General features: G+C 45.1%; 4 protein-coding genes across 4 annotated transcripts in view; 2 read left to right on the plus strand and 2 right to left on the minus strand.

Moving 5' to 3' along the window:
• extl3 (exostosin-like glycosyltransferase 3) overlaps positions 1-6,019 on the minus strand; it is a 40,515-nt gene extending 34,496 nt beyond the window's left edge. Inside the window, exon 1 of the mRNA XM_012835569.3 lies at positions 5,794-6,019. The gene's annotated coding sequence lies outside the window, so the exon portion shown is untranslated. The remainder of the gene's footprint in view (positions 1-5,793) is intronic.
• Positions 6,020-6,348: 329 nt separating this feature from the next.
• Positions 6,349-12,319, plus strand: riox1 (ribosomal oxygenase 1). The gene is made up of 15 exons (XM_012835610.3): positions 6,349-6,493; positions 6,720-6,860; positions 6,995-7,146; positions 7,385-7,484; positions 7,703-7,816; positions 8,200-8,306; positions 8,683-8,790; positions 9,068-9,102; positions 9,296-9,474; positions 9,933-10,037; positions 10,202-10,343; positions 11,043-11,163; positions 11,307-11,406; positions 11,511-11,597; positions 12,064-12,319. The coding sequence occupies exons 1-15, from the start codon at positions 6,422-6,424 to the stop codon at positions 12,130-12,132; spliced, it is 1,632 nt and encodes a 543-aa protein (XP_012691064.2). The 5' UTR covers positions 6,349-6,421; the 3' UTR covers positions 12,133-12,319.
• A 29-nt stretch (positions 12,320-12,348) lies between these two features.
• LOC122133517 (NADH dehydrogenase [ubiquinone] 1 beta subcomplex subunit 1-like) lies at positions 12,349-13,477 on the minus strand. The gene is made up of 3 exons (XM_042709903.1): positions 13,383-13,477; positions 12,798-12,942; positions 12,349-12,517 (listed from the first exon to the last, which is right to left on the minus strand). Exons 2-3 carry the CDS (start codon positions 12,935-12,937, stop codon positions 12,481-12,483), a joined length of 177 nt encoding a protein of 58 aa, XP_042565837.1. The 5' UTR covers positions 12,938-12,942; positions 13,383-13,477; the 3' UTR covers positions 12,349-12,480.
• Positions 13,478-13,678: 201 nt separating this feature from the next.
• Positions 13,679-26,396, plus strand: cpsf2 (cleavage and polyadenylation specific factor 2). The gene is made up of 15 exons (XM_012835608.3): positions 13,679-13,831; positions 14,374-14,539; positions 15,149-15,308; positions 15,429-15,534; positions 15,824-15,953; positions 16,464-16,579; positions 17,113-17,300; positions 17,782-18,072; positions 19,019-19,119; positions 19,425-19,628; positions 20,451-20,603; positions 21,598-21,823; positions 23,324-23,686; positions 25,233-25,367; positions 26,177-26,396. The coding sequence occupies exons 2-15, from the start codon at positions 14,391-14,393 to the stop codon at positions 26,267-26,269; spliced, it is 2,415 nt and encodes an 804-aa protein (XP_012691062.1). The 5' UTR covers positions 13,679-13,831; positions 14,374-14,390; the 3' UTR covers positions 26,270-26,396.
• Positions 26,397-26,620: the final 224 nt, after the last annotated feature.

Consider the following 26,620-nt stretch of genomic DNA (forward strand, 5'->3'; position numbering starts at 1 on the left):
TCAGACAGTGGTGCATTTTGGGTTTAAAACCCCCCAACCGCTAGACACCAGTGTTCTTCCACTCCAACGTCATAATGCATATGGTGGTGTGTTATTTAGCAGTTTAGCGCGTTCTTAGAGTTTTTGCACTATAACGCCTTGCTCACAGTATGGCAGTTGTTGCAATATAATGGTAACCTTTGTATCATGATACGTGTTGTATTGCCAGATTCTTGCCAATGCGCAGTCTTAGTGGTCAAGCAGCCAAGCCTAAAGCCCAGTTCACACCCAAGATCCACGTCCAAGAAAAAAAATACTTGTAGAAAATGACAGGGGTTAGATAGCCACCACACAATATCTCAAGACAACTGACGTGACGGCTTGCAAGCAGATTCTTCCTCTCAAGTCAATATTTTTGAAAAGCTGCACAGGAATTCCTATTATGCAAATGACTTATAGGTTATAGGCTAAGTGGCTGCAAGTGCTTGCAACTTGTGTAATTGCAAATTATTGTCCTAAATAGTCCATAAACCACCATCATAATAAATAAACGGCACATTGAGCTGAAAACGCAAGCACTTACAACTCAGTCCGTTCATCAGCATTGTCACACCACTATCACACCATCACGCTACTGCTGGCTCTTTAAGCGCAGTACAACCTGTATCACAACCTGTAAAGTGCAGCTCGTCATGGAACTGAAACTGCTGAGCTAGGCACCCGCAGAAAACACCTCAACAATCCACAGTGAGTCTTACACACTTTAAACCTTCTCTTGTCCTTCACCTGGAGAATAAGTTCTCCTGTAAAGCCCTATTTAAGCTTCAGTGGAGCTAAATGCTGTTTATTTGGGCTGTGTGTTTACGTATCTGTTTATTTGAACTATTTGCTTGTTTACTTGGGCTAGGTGTTTTTTTTTTTTGAACGGCACATATTCCGCTGTGGTTTTGCCAGGCACTCATGAAGCGGGCTTTGAGAGTGGAAACAGAGCGCGGTGAAACCCCTCCCAAAAATAGCCCCGCCGGACCCCGGAACTTCCCGCCACAAGGGAACTGTTAAGTAAATGAGAGGCGAAGCGCGGTATAGAAATGGTGTGGTACAGCACAGCTTTACGCCTCAATGAAAAAGCGTTCTGAAAGCCTTACACCCCCCCCCTCCCAAACCCAACTCCATGAGCTGCTCACATCTGAGAGAGAGCATGTTATGTGTATGTGTGTGTGTGTGTGTGTGTGTGTGTGTGTGTGTGTGTGTGTGTGAGCGTATGTGTGTGTTGGGTGATGACAGTTTCCATCTTAAAGCCTGTTTAAATGAGTGTGTCCTTCCCCTCTCTGTAGTTAGGCAGCGCAAGGCTTCTCTGGGCCGGTGTGTGTGTGTGTGTGTGTGTGTGTGTGTGTGTGTGTGTGTGTGTGTGTGTGTGTGTGCGCGATCTAAAGGGCGGAGGCTAGGCCTTAATTGGGCAGATGGGCTGTAATCAGCCAGCCTCCCAACAGCAGAGCCCCAGGGGAACTCCCATAGGACCTGAGAGCAGAGAGCAACCCTGAGCCTGCGGTAGGGGGATCAGCAGAGAATGAAAGAAGAGCAGGCAGACAGAGAGAGAGAGAGAGAGAGAGAGAGAGAGAGAGAGAGAGAGAGAGAGAGAAGGGAGCGAGAAAGAGAGAATGTAGAAAAACAGGGTGGGTGGGTGGGAGAAATAGATAAGGAGGAGACTGAAAGAGGAAAGAGAGGGGGAGAGTGAGATGTAGGGAGAAAAAAAAAAAGAGAGTGAGGAAAAAAAGGCAATGACAAAGACAGAGAGGAAGGAAAATAGGAGGAGAACGAGAGTGACAGAGCGAGCCGAGAGAAAGATGGAGGCTCCTCTGTATTCCGCCGAACGGCTCTGACTTAGTGATTGATACCATTTTAAATTCCCTCAAGTAGACGCTCAATTAGGTTGAGTATTGGACACACCAACACTCTTTCGCTCTTGCGTCGCTCTCCTTCACTCTCTTTCTCTCCTGCCCGCTCGCTTACTCTCCCTCTCTGTGACTCACCCAGGCATGCAAGCGCAGACACACACAGACACACACAGACACACACAGACACACACAGACACACACAGACACACACACACACACACACACACACACACACACACACACAAGCCAGGGAATTTTCACCACTGGGGCAAAGAGAGTTGGGCCCTGAAATGGTTGAGGACACACTGTTTGAATGTATTGAGGGAGAGAGGGATGGTGTGTGTGTTTGTGTCAGAGAGAGAGAGAGAGAGAGAGACTGATGAAAGTCAGACATATAGCTTATGCAGAGCCTCCCGCAATGCCCTGCACAGGCTTTCAAGGCTGACTGCTCAAACACAGGCCACCGCTCACTCACATGCACACAGATGCTAAGCGACACACACTGACAGACCTGTGCCTTACCTGTGTGTACCACTGTGTGTCAAGTGTGTATATTGGCTAAACATGTCTGCTCAATTCCGTCGTGCCAGCCAACCTCAGGCATACCTGAAATAGGCCAGGGGCCCTCTCCTCTCTCCTTCTCTCCCCCACTCTCTCTCTTTTTTTTCTCTCTCTCTCTCCGCTGGCTGTATATCCTACAGGCTGGGAGCCAGCGCAGGCCGAACAGCTGGATAGAGGAGGAATGTGCCACAATCATCTGAAGCCGGCAGTTCAAACAGGAACGATTCCTCCATTTCCCTCCTTCACTCCCTCACTCACTCTCACTCTGTCTATCTATCTATCCGTCCGTCCGTCCGTTGGTCTATCGGTCAACCTGTCACCTTCATCTGTATTTCCCATTATTCCCTCCAGAGTCCCTCTTCTGTCTTTCATGGTCTGGGCCAACCAGGACCAGGAACCTGTGTGTGTGAGAGGCTGCACACAAGAAAGCAAACACCACCTTAGCTACACCCATCTCCTCCATCAACACCACCACCACCACCACCACCACCCTGCAACCCTGTTCCTGTACCTACCTTCCTCCAAGCCTCATTATTCCAGGCCAGCCTGCTTGCTTGTCTGCCTGCCTGCCTGCCTGTTCCCCCTCCCATCCTGTGCTAAAGTTGGTCATGGATTCCTCTCTGGCCGGCTGCTGCCAACAGCTGCCACCCTGCCGCCTGCCCACCCCAGTGGAGAGAGATGGATGCTGGGAGACAAGCCAGCGCGATTAGCCCCCTGTCCCGCTCCCACTCACTTTCACAGACACACTCACGCACACACACAAGTAATCAGAAACACACACACACACACACACACACACACACACACACACACACACACACACACACACACACACACACACACACACACACACACACACACACACACCCCCTCTCACGCACGAACACACACACCTCAGCAAAATCACCCTCACTCTTTCTGTCTGTCTGTCTCCCTCACTCAGACGCATAAAAACACAGACACACTTGGACACAATCAGGTGCTTAATCACAGGCACAGCAAATTCACTCTCACTCTGTCTAACAAATTGAGGGAAAGGGGGACAGCCACGAAAAAGCAAACATACACTCAGACAAAATCAGGTGCTTAATCGCACACTCTCTCTATAACTCACACACAGACACACACACACACACACACACACACACACACAGACACTCACATTCTGATTCAAACAATGAACCATAGCCAAGTCACTCAGCCAAATGAACCCAATCACACACTCTCTATCTCTCTTTCTTTCTCTATCTTTGAACACACCTTGAAGAGAATCTCCCTTGTGAGAGAAAGTGACCCACCAGCCCTGACCCTGTCTGTACAAACACACACCTACACACACAAATAGAAGGCTTGTTTAAAAACAGTGTCACACTTTCACTCTCTTGCCTTTTATGCCCTTGCTCCACTTTGAACATTCGTTTCTCATTCAATTCTCTTTCAGGGAGCAAACAGTAAAGTGAGAGAAGAGGGAGGGAGGGGAAAGGGGAATACTGACAGTGTTACACTGTGAAAAAGAGTGAAATCTGCAAACAAGGGCAGAGAGGTAGGAAATGAGTAGGCTGAAGGTAAACACACTGAGCCCCCCTCCCGCATTGGACCTGATTTGGCCCCTTATAGACACAGAACCTAGGCCGGACCCATACCTGGGGTAGGTGCCGTCTAAGGAGGTTCTTTCAGCATTGGGTGAGAAAGAGGCGACTCAGCACCAACCTATCACACCGGCCAGCTTCACCCAACCATCCCTGTTCACAACACCCAGCCCACCCACTGGGTGTGACATTTTCACACACTAGTTATCCCAGTTCTCTCTCGTTCTCTCTCTCTCTCTCTCTCTCTCTCTCTCTCTGGAGGTCGCGGGCGGTTCACCTGTTCATCTCATCACTGACTAGCGGTTACACGCTGACAAACATTCTTGGCAACACCTGAATTTACATGATTTCGTGTTGATGCCAAAGAATTTTTCTTGACTGGCTCAAAGTTCTTTAACGACTGAGGCAGGGGCGGTGCAGCGAGATCATGAACGCTTTAAAAGAGGCCGGAGAGAATGGGTGAGCAGGTTAAACTGAAAGAGATTGCAAAGACGGGGAGAAAAAGAGAGAGGGGGGAGAGTGCAAACCAGATGTCCTTGGTGAGGGAGCAATTACGCAAGGACAGCCTATGACAATCTCCTACTGTTTCTCAACATACCAGCAGAACTGGAAACACTATGGGGAACAGGGTTACCTTTAGCATCGGTTCAGCTCAAGGCATCAACATATTCAAACCATGTCTCTCCAAACACACACTAACCAACACAGTCGACAGAAAAAGAATTTGCATATTTATGTAAACTTGTGCTTTTCTTTTTGCGCCACTTCATGTCTGTAACGATGTCTCACGGCACCTAGTATCTTGAGATCAAACTGAGTAGATACGCTCTAGCGTCACTGGCTCCCTGAGCGCACTCTCACAGGAAACATCACCTGCACAGCAATCGGAGCATATTTGTCAAACGTGATAAAAGATACTGCTCTGCTATATTTACATTCCATACTGAATATTCTGTTTAGATCAAAGGTTTAATAAGGGGAAATGAAACATGAAGGGTGTCACTTATACATTAGCAAATATTATCAGCAAAGAAATCTAAATAAATTGCAACATACTACCTTCTCAGAGGCTAAAGTCCGAAGACAGTTATGTGGTATGCCACTGTGTTGACTTTAAAAGAAAGGTTGCCAGCGACTGTTTGGATAGACTGATTACTGACCAACCAACCATGTCCACTCGCACTTGAAACGTGGACACATCTGCCTCCCCATTTTACCGTAAGGGGAAATTGGTATCCTAGGCCAGGGTGGTTTGATAGAATGGAGCCCGGTCCGCTCATATACAAAAGCTAACATTAACGTGGAGTGAAGTTGCAGCCAACACAATTGTATTACAAACACTGACAACACACACAAATAATGAGAACACCTGGCGATTCTCTCGCCTTTTATCTTTCACCTTGTTATCATTTTAAAAGTCTTTGAATAATGTAACTTATAAACATGTCGTTTTATCGCGCTGTGGCCGTCCTTAAAATATGTGTCAATAAACACCTCGTAGGTTTGCCGTATGAATTGCTCCCCTGCAACAACCACGGAGATGCAATGAATGTGACAGTATTGGCGAGAAGGTATTCGTATTCTCCCGCAGTTACAAGTAGGAAACACTGCATCGTTCTGCGTGTCGGATAGGTGCTACAGAAAAGGCGAAATGAGCAGGCCAAATGTCTAATGTTAATCTGGCCAATTAGCCAGCTAGCTAGCCATAACAAGCGCTTAATTCTGGTTTTGCCAGCTAGCATGCTAACTGATGTTAGCGCAAGACTTACCCGGTTTGGTGATCTGAAGACAAATCTCAGGCCAAGTCTAAGGAGTACTTGACGTGCAAGTTTGAGCGGATATACCGTTGATTCTTAAAACAATACGATCAGTACCTGAGCCACGCTACCTTGGAAAACAGTTTGTCGAGGGCTCTAACGCGTCTGGTCCGCACAGTGCAAGCAATCGCGGCTGCATTGTTGGATCAAGGCAGTGGCAGTGCTAAGCAAACATTAGCACTGATGCATGCTGGGAATAGGTAATGACTTGTGAGCAAACTGCCCCACCTGCCGGTCTTTAAAAAATATAACAGCTACATGGCCTCCTAGAAAAGAGCAATGGAGGCATTTTGAAAGCAATCAAAATTAAATACAACATATGCTTCGTAAAAATGACTTCAAACACAAGTGTGTGTCCACATTTCTGTACGTGTACATCACGTATTTAAGGGCTGATCACATTCATGAATGCATGAATAAAATAACAATTCTCGCCGAAATATTTGTGTATCTTCATCTCCCTTTCAATAGGTGGCAGCAGTAAAATAATCTCGCCCGGAGACAGAGGAAAGGAAAGGCGAAGAAACCAGCTGTAGTCGTCCCATGTTGGTGACGCACACACGTAGACGACTGTGGAACTATGGAGAGAAAACATGTGTCCGCTTTTGCATTGTATCAATCAGCAGTAACCCCTTCGAACCCCTCAAATGAGGTAATTCGTGCATCCCGAGAGCTCAAGCTACTTGTGTGAAGCATATTTCTTATTTAGCATTACTTTGCTGGTGTTATATAATCTCACCCAGGGATGAAACCAGCTATCCGCCTTCCTTAGCTAGAGCAACACAATGCTGCTGTATGGGAAGGCATTATACAGTGTCTAAGTATTGGTTATTTTCGCTTCTGACTTATGTGTGCCCATACTTTTGACGTATTGATAGGTTTTGCCAGTTAAGAAAAAGAAGAGGAAGTTGCAGAATGGGCTTCCAATCGTGAAATCTAAGAAGATTAGAAAGACGACTGCTGCAGTACGAAACAGTTTGCAAACAAAGAAGAAAGAAAAGCAAGAGAAGAGCCTGAATGTATGTATCAATGCGAATGGCCCAGGTTTATTAGCGCTGTATAGATACGTTGTTGCCACTGCTTACTGGAAAAACTCCGGTTGGCCTACCTACTAATGATCAGATCATTAATGGCTGCGGTGTTTAACATCCAGGATGAAGAACAGCAACCCAGAGAAATGGCAGGCGACACGCCATCCTTAAATACTTTTCTGGACAGCCTCGTCAAAGTCAACAATAGCAGAGAAAGGGCAAGCAGGCTGTTTCAGTGGTTTATCCATCCTATACCTTCCAAGAACTTTTTTAGGTAAGTAATGCTAAATTAAAGTGTAATTCATTATTTAGTAATTCTCACAGTGTCGATATTTGAATTTTAAATCGGATGTTAATGTTTATTGGCCAACTGATCTCATTCAGGTCTGTGCCCTTGACAAGTTGTTGTAGTTTATCAGTGGCCAGGCTTGTAGGCCATTAGTTGCCCATCTGAAGTATAATGGGGATTCTTTTGTGGGGGGGTAATGTTTGTGTATTTGTGTATGTCACAGGGATAATTGGGAGAAAAAGCCATTGCTGATCAAACGCCAGGAACGAGATTACTACAAAGGACTTTTCTCCACGGCAGAATTTGACAGAATTCTGAGAGATGTGAGTAGTGTGAGGTTCGGCCTTTTGAGATCCTAAAGCATGTCTGTTTTGACAATTTAATGTTGTGTGCTTGATGTAAGAGTATCCTTAAGTTATCAACATCCACATGACTATCATGAAAGTATCGGACAATGGTGTTAAATAACCTGGTGTTTTTGCCATGTTTGCTATGTATTTACCATAATGATCTGAAATGGTGGATGTGTGCTGTGTGTCAGGATGATGTCCAGTTTGGGGTGAACCTGGATGTCACCAGTTACATTAACGGCAAACGAGACACACACAACCCTCCGGGAAGGGCTCTGCCCTACACAGTATGGGATTTCTATGAGGTAAATAAAATCTTCATCTTTTCTTTATCAATCAATCCACCAGTGGCCCTTTCAACTTGATGCCCTTGTCCATATGCAGGTATAGGATGGTAGTTGTATTTTGATTTTGGGCATAGTTCATTTTTAGAAATAAAAGCAAAAATATGCGTGATATAAATGATCAGGTGCTCCCAAAAGACACCTCTATTCTTCAACCATTGTCTTCAACCCTTATAATTAAACACTGTGTTGAGTGTGTAGATTTGTATGTGTACCGCCGGTATGAAAATGTCTGTGTGCATGAGTGCGTGTATATGTGTGTATCTAGGCATATGACTGGTCATGTGCATGTGCAAGGGTGTTTGCCGCAATGCTGAGTAATTGCTGTGGCTTTTGCGCTGCAGAGCGGCTGCTCCCTCAGGATGCTGAACCCCCAGGCATTCAACTCCACGGTCTGGAATGTTCTCTCCATCCTGCAGGAGCTCTTCGGCAGCATGGTCGGCGCCAACATGTAAGTCTGTTTGTGTAGGGAACAGTTCAAGACAGGAGAGTCTCAAAAGTACGACATAGTCGGGAATGCCAGCTCAGCTCTGACAGGGCCCTTCATGTAACATTACATATCACAGTGAACCCCCGATGCCACCTTCTGTAAGTAGCAGTTTTAGTGAGATTCATGTATGGGAAGTGGCACTGGAGTTCAGAAACACAACATTTCATCATTGTCATGGTAAAGACCTTACTTTGACTTTGTGGTTGAGAAACATACAATTTCACAATGTAGCATTATTTGTTTTACAAGCCTTCAAAAGCTGTACCTTTTCAGAGAATAACATACTCACTATGTCTAACCTCCATGTCTTGCTCCCTTCGTGCTTGCGTGTGCTCAGGTATCTGACGCCGGCAGGCACGCAGGGCTTCGCTCCCCACTACGATGACATTGAGGCCTTTGTGGTCCAGCTGGAGGGCAAGAAGCACTGGAGAGTGTACAACCCTCGGTGAGTCAGCCCCTCTGTGCCCCCCGGATCACCCTGAGTAACACTTTACAACTGTCACACATGATAACCGCAACATCAGCCCCATATCGTGTTTGGGGAGAAGAGGTTGCGTCACGCAACGAGCGTCATGTTGTTATTGTTGTCATGTGAGATATAGGGGCTGCAGGGCACAGGTTGAAAATAGCAACGCTTTAATCACAAACTATAAGAATGTGTCAGTGTTTAAAACTGCTGTGCGTTTAATGCTGAACCTTTGTGTGTGTCTGTGTTTGTCCAGGTCTGACGATGAGGTGCTTCCAGTGGTATCAAGTCGTAAGTAGTATTAATTAAAAACACATAGAAAAAAGCATAGCATTCAGTTTTGTCATTAAGGGCATTTTGAAAGAAGACCATGAAAAAAAACTTGTATCCAGATGTCTACAACTTGTTTTATTTATTTGTTGTGTCTGCAAGACTGTTATGGTGTAGTTCCCTACATTACCTCTGACGTTAAATCCCATTCTAGCCAACTTCAGCCAGGCTGAGATCGGGAAGCCCATGCTTGATGTGGTGCTAGAGGCAGGAGACCTGCTCTACTTCCCCCGGGGGTTCATCCACCAGGGTGACTGTCTGCCAGATACCCATTCCCTCCACATCACCATCTCCTCCTTCCAGAAGAACAGCTGGGGTGACCTGCTCACCAAGGTAACCTTTCACCTCTGACCCTATTTCACTGATGTTGTATGATCCATTGGGTACTTTAGAAATAAAGAGCAATCACTGATGATACTTGGATATGAATCTTGCCAAATGGAAGGTTGTTATTCAGTTCTATTTATGATCAATGTTGATAGTCTCCTATCATCAATAGTTTAAATCCAACTGCTTTTCTTGAATGTTGGTATTAACACGATTTCAGTGTAATTTGACATCTCACTATGTGACCACATAGTATTTACTCACAAATTTCACCATTCACTGAACTGATCAGAAAAAAAGGATTTTGTAAACATTATAATATATAAGTATACTCATAATATAATATACAAGTTAGCAACAGTATACTTTGCATTGCTTTATTGTTCCCAACATCCTTCTACACAGCTGGTGAAGTGGGTTGTAGAAACCAAGTCATCCATTTGTTTCTTTTTCCCCATTGGCAGCTTGTTCCAGCAGCTCTGGAGATCGCAATGGAGGAGGATGTGGAATTTCGTAAAGGTCTTCCCCTGGACTATTTATCGTACATGGGGGTTCAGAATTCTGATAAGGTTCTTTTTTTGTTGTTGTGTTTTTGATGGACCAGGATTAACATTATCCCTGTACTAAAGAATGCCAATCTTTGTAAATAGTGCTACTCTGTATTGAGTTGAGTATTTGATTGAACTACTACTACTAATATAAAGCAGTGAAAAAGACTTTTGGCCTTCTGCAGGAGGATCCCCATCGAGCAGAGTTCCTGAGTCACGCTGGCTCTCTGATGAAGAAGCTAGTGAGTTACGCCCCTGTGGACGCTGCTGTCGATCAGAAGGCCAGAGAGTTTCTGTATGACTGCTTACCTCCTGCGCTCACTCCAGGTAACCTTAGCTCTGAGAATTGTTTAGGAACTTCCAAAAACTACACACCTATGAAGATCTCAATCTTATCCTGTCTTAAGAACCCATTTTACAGAGACTCAAACAGCATGGATAGGCTTGATTCCTTCAAAATAACTTCAAAACTGTTCCGCAATTGAGCCCCTTCTGTACAGAGGTACAGCACCACATTTGTTATATTCCATAGGGCCGCCTATTGAAAACTGTTAGTTCCAACCTTTATAATTCTTACCTTCAAATGTGGCCCAGGTCAAAGTTACCTGATAGTAAGTCTATGGGGAGTGTAGAGTACAACAGAACAGTTCATCTTTGACAACCTTTAAAGATGCAGTCTGTGATTTGGTTACGCAAAAGGTTGTTGATATTTGAGCTCAACAGCCAATCAAATAACACCCCTCCCTTCCGTGGTCCTGAAGCACCATGTTGATTGGCTTAGATTGTTTTTGGCTCGGTCCGAGCCACTTTTTATTTCTCATTTACAGAGCCAGGGCTGTGTACAAACACCTGAGGTTTTTGGAGCACAAACACTGAACGGACAGTGAGGAGCAATTTGCTGAATTTGACAAAAGAGTGTATGGGATTAAAATTGCCGACGGCACCTTTAAGTCTGGCACTAGATTTTGTCTGACTCTCTCGGAAATGGATTCTTAACACCATTCTGTCTTTCTGTGTGTGTGGCAGCGGAGAAGGCCAGCAGTGTTTACGGTGCCCCGGCACGCTGGGAGGATGGCGAGGCGTTGGGCTTGGCCAATCACGTGAGGCCTCAGACCAGGATCCGCCTCATACGCGCAGGAATAGCAAGGTGGTCCACACACACTTAGGGATGCCATTTCAAACATTCCTGCTCTCCTGAATCTCTTGCAAAACGATTCCTATAGAAAAGTATTGCAACTACCCTGATTTGAGGGTACTGACCAATGTTTTTTGTGGTCCTTGGTGTTGAAGGTTATGCAGTGATGGAGAAGAGGTCTCACTTTATCACACAATGGAAAACTCCCGTGTTTACCACAAAGAGGAGCTCAAGTTCTTTGAAATAAAACCAGAGGTGAGTAGTTCTGTGTTGGTCTTGTTTTTATGCTTACTAGGAATACAACATGACCGCCATTATCATAACAGTCTGACTGGAACTCTGACTGAACCATTTTACAGCACACAGATGCCATGGAGTTCCTGCTTCACTCATATCCCAAGTTTGTCACCGTTTCTAGTTTACCATGTGATACAACAGAGGAAAAGGTATAGATGATCAACAAATTACAATACAAATATTATTATTCAGCTGCAATTTAATCATAAAGTAAGCGGTAGCGTTAACTAACATTTATGATTGTTAATGATTGATAACTGATTGTTTGTTAATCTAAATTTAACAAATTAAATGGGCGACCGGGCCTTTTGCTCGGCAGCGGCACACTTATGGAACAGCCTCCCTGACCACCTAAGGGCAACGCAGACGCTGGACTCCTTTAAAGCTAGACTAAAAACATTTTTATTCAGGAAGGCATTTCTGGCCTTGTGTTAAATCGTATGTTAAAATGTTAAAAAGTTTTCTATTATGCTTATGTTCATTTTTATTTTATTGTATTATTATAGTTAGTTTTTAATATGTTGGCACTCTGAGATTCTTTTGAATGAAGAGTGCATTACAAATAAAATAAATTATTAAATTTATAAGCATCAACAAACCTTTTCTGTTCCCCAGCTGTCCCTGGCAGACCTGCTGTTTGAGAAGGGATTGATCCACACTGCAGAATCTCTGAAGTCAGAGTGACCTTTTTGGATGTACCCATCTAGGCTGATGTGCTCATAGTTCTGTGCTGACCAGAGCACAAAGTGACCTAAACAGTTCTCTGTGTTCTTGATATTCTTTACATTTTAGCTGTTTCAGTGGACGACATTTGTGAAGTTGCGTTTACACATTTAAAGAATGCAGTCAAAATAAAATCAAGTCATTCAAATGAGTTGTTTCAATTAATGTAGGACAAGGTTTTCTATTATAATAACAACATTTTATTGGTCAACATATCTAGGGAAGAAACAGCTTTTGAGGGGCCTCAATTTGAGGACGAAATCAAAATCCTTCCACACAGGGGTGATAAATATGGTCTTGCTTGCTGCATCACTTCCAGGTAACTTCCTCACCAGGCTTCAGTTCCCTACATTGTTTAGAAAGGATAATTAGACTCATTACCACTAGGCTGTTCAGATCTTTCAATGTCCTGACGCTATAACTTTTACACACTAAGCAGGGCTAAATTCACATCATACACATTCGGACTGGGCGTTTGTCGGAAAGGTCATGTCTTCCATGTAGCTACACAAGACGTCCCTTGATTGTGCCCAACTATACGTTAAATACAATAAAACATGTAAGATAACATGCAAGATGTAAACAGTGGGTGAAACGCGCAATGCTGGAGGAAGACATGTACACACCTGCTGTATAGAGCACTCTTATTCCTGAACGCTGTTAGTCTGTTGTCGTTCCACCTGTCCAGGTAAAGCCCCATGACTATGCCAAATGGCACCAGGGCCTGCATCCAATGCTCGCGCACAAGGGCTACGAAATTCACCATAACTCCTGAAATACAAATACATTAGCATGCCTTATTTCCGTCGTTGGGTTAACGTTAAGTTATGCCACTCGAAATTTAGCGTAGATCTGTACACTGGGTCAGCCAAATGACGTTAGCTAAAGCTAGCGAGTGTGACTTGAGGGTCCTTCAACAGTCTACAAGTTAAAACGGCACCGGCCAACGTCTTCAATGTTGTCATTATGAGAGTTATGCTTTCAAAATGATTATATGGTCACACAAATCAATACATTTCGTTTTATGTAATGCCAACTCGGACTTGCATTCTAATGTGCCTACTTGCTAGCATCGCAGCTTACTTCGACCTTGCCGGTATTTTGGCATGATTGTTAAATGTGAAGCTCATGTAGTGCACAATGTTTTTAAGGACAAAAAAATACACCGAGGATACAAAAATATGAAAAGAGGTGATAGTGGATTTCATTACCTTGGCCGTCTTCCGTCAAACTTGCTAGCAAGCTATGTTGGTTCAGAGTTCAGACCAGACGGTGTTTCTAGAGGAGGTCATTAGGCGATACCATGCTGTTACAATGTGGAGTCAGATTTAAAGTACACATTTATTTTTTTGTCATGAGAGCTAGACACATTATATTCATTACAACACTTGAATAAAATAGAAACCTGAAATTCACTGGTGTAAACTATAGTAAAATATAGCGAAAATTAAAGCATATGTTTAGAAGAGCCAAAACACCGACATGGTGTAGTCGAATAACCTTTCACCCTTACAGCGGCAAAAATGGCCGGCTTAGAAAGTGTGTTTGTGCGGTTCTTGAAACCCAAGTAAACCTAATTTTTTTGTCACAATGTCTATCATCCGACCAGTTATTATACCGTGATTTGCGAAAGCGAGCGATTATCTTTCTTGTATTACTGGTATGGCTCATTTATACCCAAGTTGGTTTAATAATCCAATATGCTCATGTTTATGTCCCTGATGTACAATAGCTAATGTTAGCTAGTGTTTGTTAGCGGTAGCGCGGTAGGATGGTTGCTGGCTTGATTTAATTTTAAGGATAATAGTACAGAAATAATTCCGATTTCCATGTGTTGTGTAAAAATCTGTGTTTACGAAAGCTCACAAACGTATGAAGTAAAAGGCAACGCCGTCAGTGAAAGAGCTGTCGATCTTACTTTTAGCCGACCGGCCAGCTAGTTTACTGAAATTGAACTTAAGGGTTCAATAATGTTTGACGGCTAGCTACTTCTCGCTATTTCAACAAATAATTAGGCACACTGCTAATCTTGTGTGAAATGCTACGCTACAGATCCGACCATTACTACTTTAACCTATGCTTTCACAGACATACCGATATTTAGGCTAAAACGACAAAGATGATGCATAACACGGTGGAAAGATGACCATCCTCACAAATCAGAGCATTGACAATATTTACTCTAATTTGGTATTGTTTCAGTGTATCAGTAAAGCAGCATGACGTCCATTATCAAGTTGACGGCCCTGTCGGGGGTCCAGGAGGAATCCGCACTCTGTTACCTACTACAGGTGGATGAGTTCCGCTTCCTGCTGGACTGCGGATGGGACGAGACCTTTTCCATGGAAACCATTGATATTTTGAAAAGGTACTGCAGTCCACCAGCTATACCGGTGGTCATGCCAACCACTACCTTATTGGGGGGGTTACCACAGAGGTAACAATATGATAGGCCTACTATCACGACATTTGGGCCACAATATGATATTGTGATTTTTTTTAACATTTTACAATACAGCAAGTATGTGATACATTGCGATATATTTCTCCCATATATTACGTTTCGTATACTGGGAGTCTCTGCAGACATCTTTGCGGGTTAAATTTGTTCTCGTCTCTGACTGCCTTTCCCAACACCAGAAAAACAAGGTCTTGAGCCATCTTGAGAACTTCAGAAGCAATGTTATCAGACCTGACATCAATACATAAATAAATACCTAGATACTTGGCGCAGCTATATCACAATAAACGTGTAGAAAAATATCTCTATATCTCTACACTGTATCGATTTTCCCTCCCACCTCTATTGCCTTTTGATGAACTTCTGATCTACCTTACCTTCATAATATAAGGATTTGCCAGTGGGATACTTTATAGATAATTGCATTAAAATGTATTGACATCTTTCTATGCACAGATCTAAAACAAACTAAATCATATGGACTCCTTATCCATAACCCATGTTTCTGTTCTGAAGGTATGTCCACCAGGTGGATGCTGTGCTCCTGTCCCATCCTGATCCCATCCATTTGGGGGCTTTGCCCTACGCCGTGGGGAAGCTTGGCCTCAACTGCACTATCTACGCCACCATCCCAGTCTACAAGATGGGCCAGATGTTCATGTATGACCTCTATCAGGTGAGGCTGGCAGGATCTGTTTTCTTTGACGAGCGGAAGTCTGGTAGATTGTATATAGATAACTAATGTACTAATAACTAAAATAATAACTCGTCACTAATTTGTTGTCCCTCTGTGCAGTCTCGTCACAACACAGAGGACTTCAATCTCTTCACGTTGGATGACGTGGACTCGGCGTTTGACAAAATCCAGCAGTTGAAGTACTCGCAGATCGTCAATCTGAAAGGTACGACACCACTTCACCCCGGACACTACTCAAAAACAATCCACAGAATTCTCTACATCCAGCTTAATGTTGTTGCAGCTGTATGCTTTTTCATTATCAACAGATATCAGAAAGCTGTTCATTGTAATGATGCAAGTCAGCCTGTAGGGCAGTCAGTCAGTTTTCATGTATTAAAAAAATCCAAAAGGAATAATGAGAGGTGTGAATAAAAGAAAATAGAGTTTATCTACAATTAATGCACATGCCTTTTCAAATGATGCCAACCTCTTCTTTCCGCTTGCTCTGACAGGGAAAGGCCACGGCTTGTCCATCACCCCACTGCCGGCTGGCCACATGATTGGCGGAACTATCTGGAAGATTGTGAAGGATGGGGAAGAGGAGATTGTTTATGCTGTGGATTTCAACCACAAGAGGGAGATGTGAGTGAAGTTAACGATTCTTGGCTATGATGCTGTTGATTTGGGATTAAAGTTGTCAGGGGTTTATTTTCGAGTGCCACTGAAACAGAGGTGTGGACTAAGCCTGTGTCACCAGGAGTGTCATCCAAGCACATTCAAGCATCTAACATAGATGATTACTTTGTTGGTGGGGACGGTTGGCGATTCAGCATGATTCTGCATGGTGGTGTTTTTCAAATCGGATTGTCCTCACAATCAGCTGGTTGTAAAGGGTTGTATGGGATAAATATCCTTGAATTGTAACTTTGCCCTGATTATTGACTAACTTTCTTGCATGGAGTACATATGATCTTGTCATTTCAATGATACATACGACCATGTTATGTTGTCGAATGTTTTGACTAACTTCTATTGGTTTTGAGTGTCCAGTAAGTGCTGCATCCCGATTCTGTACCCCACTGTTATGATTCATGTGATGTCCTGTGTGTAGTTGTACTGTATTTGATGTGATTGTCCTCTGTGTCCCTGTAGTCATTTGAATGGCTGCTCACTGGAGATGGTGAGCCGTCCTTCTCTGCTCATCACTGACTCCTTCAACGCCACCTACGTACAGCCACGACGCAAACAGCGGGACGAGCAGCTTCTCAGTAAGACTACATTACCCACCATGCTTCATTGCTGGTAGACAACACTTAGGCCCAATGTTATATTTTACACATCCGCAAGGTTTAGTTAGGATCCAAATGACGTTAATTCGTCATCAGAGGGTTTACGCGTGGCTCTGTGTGTTTGTCCTTGTACCCTACAATTTGTTGCGACCGCACAAACTTGTCCGCACGGCCACTACGCTCCAAGGGCACCAACTGCGAAACTGCGAAGCGGACTATAAAGTGTAGCGAGAACAACTACGCATCCGTGGTGTCCACAACTGTCCGTGTACGCTTCCGCAAGCGATTATAATTATGGCCTTACTTAGGTTTCAATCACAAATGATAAACAAAGGATGCAGAACAAAGATTATCCAGAAATCCTAGTAAAATCCAATGGTCCTACGATGAAGGATACCATTGCTGACTTTAGTTTATTTACTTTGTTGGGTTCAGAATGTAAGCCGATAAAAAAACCCAGACAGGCAAACCTTTCACTGCTTCTATCCTGTACTCCATCCCCCAAAATACAGCCATTGTCATGGGAACACTACGTGCTGACGGGAACGTGCTGATCGCCGTGGATACGGCCGGGCGAGTGCTGGAGCTGGCTCAGCTGCTGGACCAAATCTGGAGGACCAAAGACTCTGGGCTTGGGGTCTACTCCCTCGCCCTGCTCAACAACGTCAGCTATAATGTGGTGGAGTTCTCCAAGTCCCAGGTGAGGGCCACATCCTGTTGCCCCTCATCATATCTGGTGGAGATTCTAGAAACTTCTTGTTTATGACATATGAGTAGGTTTGGAATATTCTTTGCAAGGTATCAGGTCTTGTAGTGCAGATGTCTTTAAGTTTTTTAGGCCTGTCTTTGCACTCGGACTCTCAAACTCTGTTTGCTACTTTGACACTTAAGTGAGATTTTGTTTATTAAACAAAGGCCGGTGAATGGAACAGAAGAAGCCTAAGCCTCTTTCACATGCACTGCCTACATTTGTCGATATCATTGAAAGATCAGTATTTGTTGTGTGATAATTGTGTCCATAGTGACCACAAGCCAACAGTAATAAATGCTGAATGATTTAATTAATTAATCAGTTGAAAGAAAACGTGTGGCAGTATAATGAGTGGGAGGGTAACGTTACCTGTTTGTGGCAATCGCAGAAAAGTACTCACTGGTCCATCCTCTCCTCTCATCCCCACCAGGTGGAGTGGATGAGCGACAAGCTGATGCGCTGCTTCGAGGACAAGCGCAACAACCCCTTCCAGTTCCGTCACCTCTCGCTGTGCCACAGCCTGGCCGACCTGGCGCGCGTGCCCAGCCCCAAGGTGGTGCTGTGCAGCCAGCCGGACCTGGAGTCGGGCTTCTCGCGTGAGCTCTTCCTCCAGTGGTGCACCGAGGCCAAGAACTCAATCATCCTCACTTACCGCACCTCCCCCGGCACACTGGCCCGCTACCTCATCGACAACCCTGGCGAGAAGATGCTGGACCTGGAGGTGCGCGCGTGTGTGTGTGTGTTTTGTAAATGTGCAGGGGTGGGAAAAGGGATGGAGCATATGAGCAAAAGAAACATGGGTATGACAACCCAGAAGAAACTATTTGAAGGTTTGGGGTGAGGGGGATTGAAAGAGAGCATGAGTTAAAGTGAAAAGAGAATATGCAGAGAAAAAGTAGTCGATGGGCTCAGGTGGCCCTGTGGTGCATGGCTTTAAAGTGTGGCAAACAGGAATGCTGAGCAGAGGAAGAAGCGGAGGATAAAGCCAGTGGGGGGGATGGGGGGAGAGAGGAAGAGAGCAAAAAGTCTGTAGATAGGATTAACTTGCCCTGGGCAGAGAAAGAGAATAAATGCTAGAGAAAGACAGAGAGAAAGAGAGGGAGAGGGAGAGGGAGAGAGAGAGACACACCCAGATCCCAAGTTTAGCTGAGGTGTGAGGTAAACTTCAGTCCTCGGCTGCAGGTAGATTTGCGCTCAGGCCTCGTGGTCTCAGAGGGATTGGCTGGCATTTGCACAGATGCAGACCGGGCTCCCAGAAACCAAGGCAGAGAGAATCTGGGCCGGGCAGATAACGGGATGAGATTTCAGGCCCCTAAACAGACTTCACTGCCGGGCAAAGTCAGGGCTATGGCCCTGTGAGTTTTGAACCAGGAATGACTCGGCTAGTTTTGAAGCTTTCTAGAATATACCACAGTGAAGGTTCTGTCAGAGGAGGGTCCTCAATGATGTTCAGTGTTTACATTTCAGTTTTTGGTTTTGTAAAACGTCTTTTCATAGTTTTGGTGTAAATATTTCTTAAGGCTGCAGCAACTGGAAGTTATGACGGCGTGTAGCATATCCTGAGAAAGTACTCACAGAAAATACATTTGATAGATGTATATGAAGGTTTCTGTGTGTGTATATGTGACTGTGGCTTTGTTCTTTTGTGTGTGTGTGTGTATGTTCAGGTGAGGAAGCGTATGAAGCTGGAGGGGAAGGAGCTGGATGAGTATTTGGAGAAGGAAAAGACGAAGAAAGAGGCTGCCAAAAAGCTTGAGCAGGCGAAAGAGTAAGTCTGCTTTTATTTAACAGTTTGGGGTGCGGAAATACAAGTGCTGCACAAGTGCAGAAAATTAGCAGGTTGGTTAGAATGTGCCACCTCACTTTGATTTATATGGTTTATATGGTTGAAGGCTTGTAAGGCATGAGTGAGTGCGTGTGTATCTGGCTGGCTGGCTCTGTATGAAGGCAATATTGTCCATGTGAAATACAGACATCTTACTGACCTGTGACTGGGTTACCTGCTAAGCCTTTAGCAGCCTTTAGAGGTGTTATCTGTGTGTTTATTGGGGTGGGTGTGTGTGTGTACAACAGGGTGGACGTTGACTCGAGCGATGAGAGCGACATGGAGGATGACTTGGAGCAGCCTGCGGTGGTGAAGAGCAAACACCACGACCTGATGATGAAGGGCGAGGGCGCCCGCAAGGGAAGCTTCTTCAAGCAGGCCAAGAAGTCCTATCCCATGTTCCCCACCCACGAGGAGCGCATCAAGTGGGACGAGTACGGAGAGATCATCAGGTGTGTGTGTGTGTGTGTCTGTGTGTGTGTGTGTGTCAGGTAAGCACATGAAATTGGAACAGTAGTTAGATTCGTGTGTTTGTGTGACCAAATGTGTATGAGTACATCCATAGGGGGGGGAGGACAGCCAATCAGATCAAGTACATGTAATTTATGTGTGTTTGTATGCTAGATTTGTGAGTCTCAGCAGTCATCATGGCGTATTAACATGACTTAAACTACTTGGAATTAGGGGAGATTGTCATGTTTGTGTGCTAAATCAATCTGAGTTAAGTGCCGTGAGCCTTGTGTTATTCTCAGTTAATCTGAATATGGACGGATCAGTATGAGTGTAGTAGTTTGCAGTGATCGTTAAATGTATTATTGTGGCTCTTGGCCTTTCCCTCTGCGAGTGTGAGCAATCTATGGGATTATCGGAGTCATCTTTTGCATTATCCAAAGCCGTGACTTTGATCAGGTAATTGTTGCAAACAGAGTACTGAGTGCTGCAGTTCACAAACTACTGAGCTGTCCAATCCACTGGGTTTGGCTGCTGGAGGTTTTTTAATTTGTATTCATTTTTTGGAAACGATACACCTGCAGCCTTAAAACACTAGCACTCATCCATTTTCTTGACAAGACACAGCTTCCTTGATGTAAAGAGGCTATGCTCACCTGTGTCCCACTTACGCAAAAGCTGTGTGTCTGTGTAATGGTTTCTCTGGCCGACTATGCCTGTGTTGCATAATTGTGTGTGTGTGTGTTTTGTCTTAACAACTTGCCTGGTTGTGTGTCTGTGTGTGTGTGTGTGTGTGTGTGTGTGTGTGTTTGTGTGACCTCCAGGCCTGAGGATTTCCTGGTGCCTGAGCTGCAGGCCACTGAGGAGGAGAAGAGTAAGCTGGATATGGGCCTGGCCAACGGGGACGAGCCCATGGACCAGGACCTGTCCGACGTGCCCACCAAGTGCACCTCCAGCATGGAGACCCTAGAGATCAAGTGAGTTCTGCGCTCTATGGATTACAATTGTCATAAGACCTCTAGGTTCCATACACACCTTCTTTCCCTGTTTTTTGACATGTACCCCTGTAAAACCTTATTTTCTTTTTGGTTTTTCTTTCTTACTGCTGTTATTATATACACACCCATATAAATAAATGTATACCAACCAAAACTAAGCAACCAAAGCACTGATTCCGGAGCGTGGAACTGTTGAGTTCTAGGCCCATCACACGCAATGAGACTGCAGGTCTCAGGTGAAGGCCGCTATTTCTCTGAATATGTTACATAAGTGCCATTATGGTAATATGAGTGGGTGTGTGACTGTATGTTAGAATTAATTTGATAGAAAATCTCTTTAAACACGGGTAGATTATACAGATTAGTGAAAAGCAGACCGGTGTCTTATTGTCTTTGGGCTTTCATTTGATTTTTTTAATACATATTTATTGTTTAAGGAATTTTAATACAGCAAAGCCGGCATGTCGTCCGTATGCCGTGGTTATGAATACAAAATACAGCATCAGAGACTCACATTAGATGGAAAATTATGATTATGTATGTATGTATGTATGTATGTATGTATGTATGTATGTATATAAAGATAAGGTCAGAAGTTTACATTCACTTACATTTAAGGCATTAAAACTTCAACTTCAACTCACTTCAGAGACTTCATGTCACCATAAATGTCTTTTAGCCAGTCAGTTCAGATGTCTACTTTGCCCAGAACAAAAGGAATTTTCCCCGCAGTGGATCAGAGACATATTTATTTCACTTTTAATTCACCGAATTTGGGTGGGTCAAAAGTTTACATACACCAAATTCACTGCCTCTTTAAACAGCCCGGAAGCTTCCTAAAACCAATGTCCGACGTATAGAATATATATGTGTGTGTGTGTGTGTGTGTGTGTGTGTGTGTGTGTGTGTGTGTAGATTATGTATGTACATTTTTAGTGCAAAATCAATGAATGTCCTGTGTTGTGTCCTTCAGAGCGCGCGTGACTTACATCGACTATGAGGGTCGCTCGGACGGCGACTCCATCAAGAAGATCATCAACCAGATGAAGCCGCGGCAGCTGGTGATCGTCAACGGGCCCCCTGACGCCAGCCAGGATCTGTCAGAGTCCTGCAAGGCCTTCAGCGGCAAGGACATCAAGGTGTACACGCCCAAGCTGCAGGAGACGGTGGATGCCACCAGCGAGACACACATCTACCAAGTACGTGGTGCTGGTGTCATGACTTTGGACATGAAAGATTTAGCATTAGTAAATATATAATAACCAAGGTTATACAGGTGTATACAGGTGTTTTTTTTGAAGAAGCACCTAAAACCCACAAATGTTGACCAAGGTACTTATATAGGTAGTGTATAATACAGACATAATAACATATAATATATATTTTCTTATAAAATAACATTAAAACCACGAATTAAGGAAGAATAGTATATTGGTGAAATAAGCAAAAAAAAATAAAAAATCCAACAGTACCACTAACTCTAACACCATTCTAAGCCATTAAGATGTACATATATCCAGTGACTGATTCTGACCTTTAAATTAATTAAGGATTTTTTCGGGCGCAGAGACATTAACAGAGCTCAGGAACAGACATTTGGGAATGGGGTGGATTATGTCTACAGTGTTGGAATTAAGGCTTCAGTCTTTAGTAGGGGGTACGACTATAGGGTCTATATATGTTAAGTGTGGGGTCTAAGGCCAGGGATGTGTTTTAACCCGTTGGCTCTGCCCCTAACCACTAACCCTAATGCCAGCACTCTAATCCTGCCACCCACATGCAGCCGCACAACCAGCTTAAATCTGAATACCCACCAACCACACACAGGCCCAGACCTCGGACCTCTGACCTCTGTTACATCACTCCCTCAGAGGGGCTTAAAGCCATAGTCAGGCACATTGGCTGAAGTTGACTGATTTGAAACACACAGCGGCCACAAAAACACCACCCCTGCCCCGAAACGTCCTCCCTGTGCACGCGGATAGACGTTCTGCCTGGGTTTGGGCACATCACAAACACGTCCTGATTGGTTTCATTTCCATTCAGTGAATTCTTTTCACATGTCTCTCTCTCTCTCTTTCTCTTTCTATCTCTCTCCCTACAATCCCTCTATTACAGAACACGTGGAGTTGTTCCCCAAGCCTCCATTACACCATTGTTACACTGTATTAATGCAGACCTCAATGTGAGAGCTCTGTGACGTATTGAAAATGGGTTGTGAATTGGTGTTATTGCCCGTCCCTCTGAGTCTCCTTAAGGACTCACAGGCATCTTGTGAACATTCTCTCTGGGAGTATGTGTTAGTGCTGCCCCAGTGTGGAGCACAGAGGGCCTTTGTTGCAGCACAAGCACCTGACCAGGGTTTGGTTTGTTTATGTTTTATTTATGCAAAAGGCAGCCAGTTGCTCAGCCATGGCGTTCTATCTTCATTTTATCATCCCTTTTTTTCTCTCACATTATCTCTGGCTCTTTATCTCTCTCCCCATCTCCCTCATCCTTTTCTCCTCTTTTTTTATTCTTTTCTGGGTTTTCTCTACCTTCTTCTCTCTTTCCTTTTCTCCCTTATCAATTATCTCCCCCCCCCCCCCATCTCCTCTCTTTCTCTTTCTTTCATCCCTTTTGTCATTTCTCTACGTTCTTATCTGCCTTTTTCCATTCCTCCCTAACTGTGTTCTCCTCCTCCGCTTCTCTGCCCTCAGGTGCGTCTCAAGGACTCCCTGGTAAGCTCGCTGCAGTTCTGCCGCGCACGGGACACGGAGCTGGCCTGGGTGGACGGCGTGCTGGACATGCGGGTGACGCTGGTGGATACGGGCGTGCTGCCCGAGGAAGGAGGTGGCACCGCCACCGCCGCTGCCGCAGGCACAGAGGAGGGCGTGGAGGATGGCGAGTTGGTCGCCATGGAGACGGAGGCGGCGGGGGTGGGGGCCATGGTGATTGGGGTGGGCGGGTCAAGCGAGGCAGCGCAGCAGCGGGCCATGAAGTCGCTGTTCGGCGAGGACGAGAAGGAGGCCGGCGAGGAGAGCGACGTCATCCCCACCCTGGAGCCGCTGTCGACCAACGAGGTGAGATAGGGGAGAGAAGGATAACGGCAGGACAACGAGGTGATGGAAAACAGAGGGGAGGAGGCAGATGAGTGAGTGATGAAGAGGGAGAGAGAGAGAGAGAGAGGGGGGATAAATGGGTGGAGCAAAAAAAAGTTGGAGAAGAAAAAGCAAGGGTCGGAGGGAGAGAAAGAAAGAGATGAAGGGGGATGCAGAATTAGGGGTTAACGCGGGAAAGGAAGAGGAGGGAGAACTGAAAAGAAAGAAGGGAAAGAGAAGGAGAGAGGGACAGGGGCTGAAGGCATAGAGGGGAAATGGCTGGAGAGAGGGATGAAGTATGAGTGGGCTGTGTCCATGACATAAGCAAGAGAGAGATGGGATGGGGGTAGGGATAGGGAGAGGGGGTGTCTTGTCCTCAGAACTGCTGTTATGACAGAGGTGAGATCTTGCTCCCGGATATAGCATGACAGAGTTCACTCTGTCAGAGAGAGGGAGAGAGAGAGGGAGAGAGAGAGAGAGAGATGAGTGATGAGTGATGCATGGAGGCAGAAAGAAAAAGATGAAGAGAAAAAGAGAGAGTGAGAGAGTAACAAACAAAAAGCTAAACAGAATTAAAGAGGCAGATGGAAAGAGAAAGGGGGCTGAGGGAGGGAAAAAGAGAGAGAGAGAGAGAGAGAGAGAGAGCGCACAATAAAAAGCTCGGGTTGGAGAGAAAGAGAGAGAGATGAGAGAAAAGAGAGATGACCGAGAGAGAGATGACCTGATCTTATCACAAGAGGTGAACAAGGGCTGCAGCTCCTGGCCCCAGGATGAGAGAGATCCAGTGGAGAGAGTTTGCACTAGGACAACAGAGGAGAGAACTATAGAATGGGATGGAGGGAGACAGACACAGAGGGAGAGAGATGGAGGGATGGGGGGGAGGGAGAAATGCTGACTAGAGAGGAGCAGAGCAGAAAAGAGAGGGGGAGAGAGAGAAAGAGAGAGAGAGGGAGAGAGGCTGCTTCATGACGCCAGAGCTCAGTGATTCACAGATGTGAACAATGGTCACAGCTCCCAAAAAAAAAAGCGGAGCCCTGCACCCCTCTGTAGAGGTGACTCCAGGGTCAGAGTGTAGTCGGGAGCTGCGTGCCTCTGCGCTCGAGTTCTCACTGGTTTAAATCCATCCTTCTCATCAAAGATTATGACCCCTATCTATGACCATTATAACACATGTATTTCTGTGGCGTATCACTGAGAACCATCAGTTAAACATCATGTCTTTTTAATACGTCACTATTTGTGCCAGTGAACACAGCAGCGATCATTGAGATGATCTAATATCCAAAATATAATATCCATTAAACAGCATTTAAAACCCCAATGTGTACATTCCATTTTGAATCAATTTGTTTATTGTAATCAATCAAGTGAAGACAGTATTAGTTGAGTTACAGTTCAGCACTGTACTACCGCACTCTTAAAGGTACGGTACCCAGTTTTGAGCCGTATAAGCTCCATTTAAAAACATCATGATGTGACATTATAAAGCACTCCTCTAAGCTCTGAGTCGTTCTTCCATCTCCTGCAGATTCCAGGGCACCAGTCCGTGTTCATCAACGAGCCGCGGCTGTCCGACTTCAAGCAGGTGCTCATCAGGGAGGGGGTACAAGCTGAGTTTGTGGGAGGAGTGCTGGTCTGCAACAACCTGGTGGCCGTCAGGAGGGTAAGCGTGTGTTTCATCAGCCCTGCTAGTAGAGCGCGGGGGGGGGGGGGCTCCGTTCTCTCGGGCTCTCGGTTCTACGTACTTAACTTATAGCAGTTTACATTTTTCCAGGCAGACGAAAAGCAACTTGATAAATTAATGTTTTGGAGTTTGAGGTGAAATGAGCGCTGTCTGAGGCTCTCAGTAGTCCTGACATGAGCTCTTCCTGAGAGTCGTACACTCTGAACTGTGTTCACTCTTAGCTGAGTTTTTGCTGAGGGCCATAGCTGACCTCCCCGTGCCGTTTCCCCCTCTCTCTCTGTCTCTCTCTCTCTCTCTCTCTCTCTCTCTCTCTCTCCCACTCTCCCCCTCTCCTTCTCTCTCTCTCTCTCGCCCCCCCTCTGTCTGTGTGTGTGTGTGTGTGTGTGTGTGTGTGTGTGTGTGTGTGTGTGTGTGTGTGTGTGTGTGTGTGTGTGTGTGTGTGTGTGTGTGTGTGTGTCGGCAGTAGCCCAGAACCCACAGCACTCCCTACAGACACAGAGGTGCCCTGCAGGGTTTCACGTCGTACACCTAACCTTCTGTGCTTTCTGTTTCTTTTTCTTTCTTTCTTTATTATATTCTCTCCTTTAGTCTGTTCCATCTCTTCCCATTTATCTTTGCTTTGCCCTCACTCCACCCCAATTCTCTCTTTCTCCCTCTCTCTCTTTCTCCCTCTCTCTCTCTCTCTGTTACGCTGCCATATTTTCTCCCTGTTTACTTTGTCTTTCTCTGCTCTGTGTGTCCTCACTGTTACTAACCCCCCCCCCCCCCCCCTTCTCTCTCTGTTTCAGACGGAGGCAGGTAGGATCTGTTTGGAGGGCATTCAGTGTGAAGACTACTATAAGATACGGGAGCTGCTGTATCAGCAGTATGCTGTGGTCTAGCAGGGCTGCCAGCATAGGATCCGTATGCAACTCAAACACCTCTCTCTTTCAGTCACACACACACACACACACACACACACACACACACACACACACACACATACAAACATGGGACTACATGTACCCCTTAGTATGCATATGCACACACACACACACACACACACACACACACACAAATGCACTAATTTACACACAAACAGATGCTGATAGTCATGTACACAAACATGGACTTTCATATGAACTTCAACATACAAATACTGAAACGCATAAACACACACACGCACTCGCACACACAGAGTTCTCCATGGCTGTAGGCAGCTGCAGCTGTTTCTACAGCTCTGCCGTGTAAGA

The sequence above is a fragment of the Clupea harengus genome, chromosome 15 (genome assembly GCF_900700415.2).
Source record: "Clupea harengus chromosome 15, Ch_v2.0.2, whole genome shotgun sequence".
Lineage (NCBI taxonomy): Eukaryota > Metazoa > Chordata > Actinopteri > Clupeiformes > Clupeidae > Clupea > Clupea harengus.

Excerpts from the sequence above, each read along its gene's own strand:
- LOC122133517 (XM_042709903.1), bottom strand. The coding sequence starts at position 12,937 with ATGGTGAATTTCGTAGCCCTTGTGCGCGAGCATTGGATGCAGGCCCTG. Across the intron at positions 12,518-12,797 it reads AAGAGTGCTCTATACAGCAG|GGAACTGAAGCCTGGTGAGG; the intron begins GTGTGTACATGT and ends TAAACAATGTAG.
- riox1 (XM_012835610.3), top strand. The coding sequence starts at position 6,422 with ATGGAGAGAAAACATGTGTCCGCTTTTGCATTGTATCAATCAGCAGTA. Across the intron at positions 8,307-8,682 it reads AGCATGGTCGGCGCCAACAT|GTATCTGACGCCGGCAGGCA; the intron begins GTAAGTCTGTTT and ends GCGTGTGCTCAG. Across the intron at positions 11,598-12,063 it reads GTGATACAACAGAGGAAAAG|CTGTCCCTGGCAGACCTGCT; the intron begins GTATAGATGATC and ends TCTGTTCCCCAG.
- cpsf2 (XM_012835608.3), top strand. The coding sequence starts at position 14,391 with ATGACGTCCATTATCAAGTTGACGGCCCTGTCGGGGGTCCAGGAGGAA. Across the intron at positions 19,629-20,450 it reads GAGTACGGAGAGATCATCAG|GCCTGAGGATTTCCTGGTGC; the intron begins GTGTGTGTGTGT and ends TGTGACCTCCAG. Across the intron at positions 21,824-23,323 it reads GCGAGACACACATCTACCAA|GTGCGTCTCAAGGACTCCCT; the intron begins GTACGTGGTGCT and ends CTCTGCCCTCAG.